The sequence below is a fragment of the Alosa alosa genome, chromosome 5, assembly GCF_017589495.1.
Source record: "Alosa alosa isolate M-15738 ecotype Scorff River chromosome 5, AALO_Geno_1.1, whole genome shotgun sequence".
Classification (NCBI taxonomy): Eukaryota; Metazoa; Chordata; class Actinopteri; order Clupeiformes; family Clupeidae; genus Alosa; species Alosa alosa.
Genome location: NC_063193.1, coordinates 12,856,691 through 12,863,393, shown reverse-complemented (window position 1 = coordinate 12,863,393; position 6,703 = coordinate 12,856,691). Strand labels below are relative to the sequence as shown.

General features: G+C 46.9%; 1 protein-coding gene across 1 annotated transcript in view; it reads right to left on the bottom strand.

The window, feature by feature from the left end:
- wdfy3 (WD repeat and FYVE domain containing 3) overlaps positions 1-6,703 on the bottom strand; it is a 96,927-nt gene that overhangs the window by 67,920 nt on the left and 22,304 nt on the right. Inside the window, 6 exon segments of the mRNA XM_048243446.1 lie at positions 1-104; positions 106-361; positions 2,318-2,484; positions 3,267-3,453; positions 3,700-3,892; positions 5,483-5,644. The exon segment at positions 1-104 is cut by the window's left edge and continues 159 nt beyond it. Of these exon segments, the coding sequence (XP_048099403.1) occupies positions 1-104; positions 106-361; positions 2,318-2,484; positions 3,267-3,453; positions 3,700-3,892; positions 5,483-5,644 (1,069 nt within the window).

Below are 6,703 nucleotides of genomic sequence, written 5' to 3'. Positions count from 1 at the left end.
AGACCGGGTGGTGGCGCGCCAGCTTGAGCAGCGAGCGAGTGGCAATCAGGGCACATGGCCCGGCACCGCTGGCCTTCAGCAGGACGCTCACGCTGAACAGCTCCACACGGCACGTAGTTCAGGCCGAACACCACAAACTCCAGCAGCTCAAAGTACTTGGCGTGCGCGTCGGGCATGCGCGCCACCTTGTCGGCCAGCTGCGAGAGCGTGTGCTGGGCCTCCAGGATGAAGTAGTTGGCGCGGTCGGACCCGTAGACGTTGCCGATGGCCTCCAGGAGGACGCGAGCCAGCCGGCCCGTACGCGCCTTCAGGAAGGCGTTCTGGAGCACGCAGAAGGCTTGGATGTTACGCACCGTCTGGCCTGCAACACAGAGATAAGGGGGGAGAGAGAGAGGGATGGAGAGAGAGAGGGATAGGGAGAGATAGAGAGAGAGAGAGAGGGGGGGTAGAGAGTGGGGGAGAGGGAGAATAAGGAACAGGTAAATATTATAAAAGGTAGAAGGCAGTCAGATCCAATCAAACAAATGCACATTAAAAAGCATACAAACAACAAAAAAAGAAAGAAAATAATATAAGACAATAAAGTTAGCGATGGAGAAAGAGGAAGAACATAAAAAGCACACATAATGAAATGAAATGGGGAGGTGGGACAAAGAAATGAACCAACTAAACACCAAAATAAACAAAAAAGGGAAGAAATACACACACTCAAAAATGCAATGAAATCAAATGTAATAACCTTAGCAAAGCAAGACATGAAACACAGTGAATCTCTGACTCATCACATTCTCTCCTCCAGTCGATGCCTTGCATTGTTGATGAGTCACTGCCGCCCTCACCTCCCAACACCCCCCACCCCTCCTCCTCCTCCTCCTCCTCCTCCTCCCACCTCCCTTTGAAGCTCCGCTCTATTCACAGCTTCAGTCAGAGCTGCTCTCCTCAGACGCCACAGCAACGCCATCACAGGAGCAGGAGGAGGAGGAGGAGGGGAGCAGGAGAAAGAGAAGGAGATGAAGAGGAGGAAGATGAAAAAGGAGGGAACGAAAACATCTCCTGCTTCCTGTGGTGTGCCATGCATTCTTCAGAACCAAAATTTAATAATCGCAGAATCAACCTGATTTTGGGAGCGCTCTTCATCATGGGATTATCATTATGTGACAGCTGGGAGAAAGCTCTGTGTGTGTGTGTGTGTGTGTTTGTGTTTGTGTCGTCAGTGAGGCGTGTAAACGGCTTTATTGCCATGTTTGCCTTTTTAGTAAATTGCACCCCTGCCGCCAGACTAATACCCTGTCGCCTGTCTGCTGCCGCTGGAGAAAACAGACGGGGGGGAACACCGACAAACACACACACACACACACACACACACACACACACACACACAAACACAGAGACAGCTCTAACTAGGTAATACAGCATGAGGTCCCCTCCCCTCCATTAATTCATGCAATTAATGTTGTTAGCGAGTGCATGCTCTTACAGTTGTGACTCGTATCTCAGTAGTGGTGCAAACACAGGGCCGTTCCCATTGCTGCTCACCAAAGAGCTCTGGGTAAGGATGGCGTGGGGGAGCCTGTGCTCTGAGACCAACAGCCTGGATCTGAAACCCACATGACCCACTACCCACGTGCCACTGGGCGGCTAAAAGAGATGAGTTCGACAGGCTGAGGTTCCTTTAAATGGTCAATAGAACTGAAAGATGCACGGACAGAGAGAGAGAAAGAAAAAAAAAAGAAAAAAAAAAAGAGAGAAAGAAAGAAAGAAAGAAAGAGAGAGAGAGTGGGGAGAAGAGAGAAAGAATGGAGAGAAAATAGAGAAAGGGTAGAGGTAAAGAGAAAGAGAGAGAGAGAGAGAGAGAAAGAGCAGTCAGGGAGCATACATCTTAACCATAATGAAGCATGACAAAATCTGTTTACGTAACAAGCCAGCGCATTGGCGGAATTCGAAAAACATTCCGTGAGAATGTTCCGGAACTTTTGGCTGGCAAAGAGGAGAGAGCAGCAGGCCATGACCCCCTAAGCTGGCCAGCTATCCCAGGAATGGACTGCAAGGTCGAACTGGCGGGGGTGGTTGGGGTGGAGCTGTTGGGGTTGTTTTGACCACTCCTGACCATCTCCACATCAGGGCTTCTCCTCAGCTATTACCAATGCTAATGCCAAGGGTTAGTTACTAAGCGTAGGACGGCGGTGGTGGAGTGACTCGTGACCCTTTGAACCCTCTGACTCCTCCCACATCCTCCTCACACCATTCTGTGGCCTGACCTTGGCCGGGCTAAAGGGGAAATGAGAGTCGAAACACAACAGCTTCCTGGAGGACCGACCTTTCCCCGAGGGCTGTGGGACCACGAAGCCAGGCAGCAGGAAGGGGGCGCCGGTGGTGAGGCCGGCCGGTTTCAGCTCCGTCACGCCATATGTGGTCAGCGAGGTCACCAGATTCACCAGGTCCTTCAGCGCATCTTTGGACTCGTCCTCTTTGGCCTGCTCCAGCCTGTGCAACAACACCAACATTTATAAGTGATGCAAACTCCAGCCTCTGTCACAACACAAACCTTTAAATGAGGACTATGCTGACTATAAATACTGGCTATATTTTTGTCTCTCAAAGTTTCCAATGTTCTCTCATTGCTACTGTACAAAATGTTACACTGTTTTGTTTTGTGCTTTGGCAACACTGTACCTACAGCCATGCAATGTTGAATTAAAAAAAAATTGATAAAGGATAGCATTGCATGTGACCATTCAGACGTACCGGTATTGTTTTATTTTAACTGCCAATAGGTTAGGTCTTATATTAGGTTATAAAGTATTTAATACTTTATAACCTATTATAAGAAATGATATGTGTTTTCAAATGTGTATGTGTTGTACATGTTGTTGTATACACTGCATGTGCAGCATAAATGTGCCACTAATAGGACTGAGAAAATATTATAGATGAAAAATATTTTTAAAATCTTAATGATTTTGAACCCTGAAATTTCCAGTGGTGTTAAATAAGTGATTAAAAGAGGACTTGGAAAATATCTTCAGTCATCAAAAAATGTTTGCTTTACCACATAAACGCTAAAGAAGAAAGGGGAAGTCTAAAAAGCAGACTAGCTCTCCAGTGGGAGCCAAGACTATACTCTTAGGCAGGAACTAAAAAAGACACCAACATAAACAAGTAAAAGTTACTAGCCATTACGACTTCCACATAGCCACAAAGCTTGAGTCAGTGTCATACGAGTCACCGCCTCTCAGAAGTCAGAAAGGTCAGGGGTCAGGACTGACCTGAGCATGAGGTCACACAGGAAGTTGTAGCCCTGGCACATGCGGAAGTCGTCCAGGAGTGTCTGGGACACGTCGCTGGAGTCCTTCAGGAAGCACGAGAGCCCGGCGAACATCTCCACGATCTCCAGCGGCGACAGGTCGTCTGACTGCTGCATGTTCTGAATGCACGTGGAGAGACACTCTTTCTCTACAGGGAGGGAAGGAAGGAGTGAAGGAAGGATGAGAGGGAGGGAGGGAAAGATGGAAGGACGGAAGAGGGAGAGGAAGGGTGGGGGAGAGGCAACAGGTTCAGCCAGGAACTCACAGACAACGAAGGACAGTGCCTGATTTACACAGACTGATAATATAGACACACAGAGTTACTGACAAAACACACAGACACACACAGACAAACACACACACACACACACACACACACACACACACAGCTCACCGTGTATATATTTGACCACGTTGACGCTGAGGCCGTGTCTGGAGATGGTGGTGAGCACCTCGCCGGCGCTGGCCCTCCAGGGCAGGTTGTGTGGCGGGCACCAGGACGTGATGGCACTGAAGAGCAGCTGCAGGTCGTCCTTCTGGGCCAGCTCCTCCGCCGGGGACACGTAGTTACACAACTTCACCAGGATCTGCACGGAGACACACAGACAGAGAGAGAGAGAGAGAGAGAGAGTGAGTCAGACAGAAAAGAAACAGAATCCTCCTATGCCTTTTTCCCCTTTCTCTCAAAGTTCCCAATGTTCTCTCATTGCTACTGTACAAAATGTTACACTGTTTTGTTTTGTGCTTTGGCAACACTGTACCTACAGCCATGCAATGTTGGAATTAAAAAAAAATTGATAATGGATAGCATTGCATGTGACCATTCAGACGTACCGGTATTGTTTTATTTTAACTGCCATATATGTTGCTTTCAATATCTTCTAACTTCATCTTAAAGACCTTAAGACCTTAAAGAACTTCCTATAACCTCAAACAATGCCTATAATTAAACAGTGAAGATAAACTCAAGTTGAGCTGATGGCATGAATGGTTTAAGTCTTACAGTTACAAATGCGCTTTAGGCTCCTGGTTGACTTTAGCCCAGACTACAGGCTATGCTTTAGGCTTGTGCTGGGGTTGGTTAGTGCCGATATCCATCGGTCACTATTTGGTCCAACCTAATCAGGGGATTTCCTTTTTCTCCACTTCCAATGTCCAGATTAGTGTGTGGTATTGATCTCACTAGAGATGAGTGGAGGAGTCAGGGCTGCTCACTGGTCAGCAGTCAGCTCACTCTGAGCTCAGTGCTCACAGAGGAAATGATTACTGGGGCTGGGCCATAGAGGAAATACAGGCGCCTACCCCACCTCTCCGTCACAAACACACACACACACACACACACACACACACACACACACACACACACACACACACACACACACTCACACTCACTCTCACACACTCACACAGTGGAAGCAGCTCACTTCCCCTAAGCACTCCCCTCACTGCCCCCAAAAAAACAGAAGTGGGCTTTGACATCCTGATCTCTGTGCTACTTGGCGAGTCTGCACAGATGAGCCTGTGATGCTACATAAACAACAAGAAGCAGACTGGACATTACAGGATTTTAAATCCTGAAGGTGAATCTAGCCCGATGTCTAGCCATAGCCTTTCTAAATGCATTTCACAAAATACATTGCTAACAGTATGTTATGTTACATGTATTGAGTATCAAACAAGTGACAAACAGTACAGTGCGGTGTCTAATCAGTATTTACAAATGACAAAACTACCCTATGTAATATATGCAATTAAAGATATATAGCCTAGAGGATAATATATTATTAAACCTTTTATATTCATCAGTTCATCCAAGAGTCCATCCAACAAAACAAGTTGGCCTTTGCAAATGCCATACCTGACAAAATGTCCATTTCCCTCTACCATCTACCTGTATCCTATTATCATCTGTTCCCAACATCTGGTGGGAAACAAACAATATAATGTTGTTGGCAAACTCACAGTTGACAGACCAGTCAGTCAGTCACATGATCCACTCATCTGACTGGATGTCGAGGCAGCACCGAGGCTGAGTGACTGCTCTCTGCTGCGCAGGAGAATGGCCTCTCTCACACACACACACACACGCACGCACACAAACACCAACAGACACAGACACAGGCACAGACACACACAGATATACACACACACACTGCTGCGCATGAGAAGGGCCTCACCTGTACGAAGACCTTCTGTAGGAGGGCGCGGCGCTCAGCCAGCGGCAGTTCTGTCTGTGTGGCGGCCGGCACCTCGGGCGTGTGCGGCAGGTCGAAGAACAGGTACAGACACTTTACCAACGTGGAGGGCACCGACATGGTGGTCATGCAGTCCACCGTTTTCTAAAGGGGGGTGGGGGGGCAGAGAAAGAGAGGGGGTTAGACAGGAAAGTAAATAAAAATGAAGAATAAAATGTTTGTAGTGTGCATTCAAACTGCACACAGGTACGCCACCAGCCATTTTGAGGGTTATCATTCCAAAAGAATAGCTCCACCAAAAAAGCCTAAACCAATAGATCATAATGAATCTAACAAGAGCAGGAGAATAATGGCCATCTCTGAGCTTTTGATGTGATTTAAATAATGCCGGTATAAACATTAGAGGTCTGAAAGTAGAAACATTAGAGGTCTGATAAAAAATGTGTGCAATTCCCTGCTATTCCTGATAAAAGCATCAGCTAATGAATACATGTAAAATGTGGCTCCAGTTAAAAACAAAAATCTACAGATGGAGAAACAAAAGGCAGTTGTGTTTTCCATCAGTTCTTCAACTGCCACACAAAGAGAACACAAGAGATAACACACACACACACACACACACACACACACACACACACACACACACACACACACACACACACAACATCTGCCAAGTCTATGGCTTTTTTTCGGGGCTATGCCATACTGTGTCACATTACCATAACCACACCAACCCCTGACCTTAAAGAAACTTGCAAATCCGGCTTGTGAAAAGGTAAACAAACATGGCATAGTGAATATTATGAATATAACTGTTGCTTTGGTCTACTTTAATCCCAATTCATATCCAAATGGGGAGATCTGTCCACAACTCTAACAATACTGACAGAGAAAACGGGGGTCATGTGCACCCTAGCGGAGCGAAGTGTCAAACATCTCTCTTTTTCCAGGGTGCAGTCACACTAGGGCAAGACATGTCTCATTAGGGCTCTCTCTCTCTCTCTCTCTCTCTCAGACACTTGTAAGCAGAGTTGCCTATCAAATTAATATGTGTGGGGGACTGTGTCGGAGAAGGCAAGGTAAGCCACTTGGGTACAGATGAATCTCACACACACACACACACCAACAGCCACAGAGAAAGGCAAAAACAGAGACACACATCCTCTGGATCTGAGCATAGAGACACACATTGCAGGCACTAAG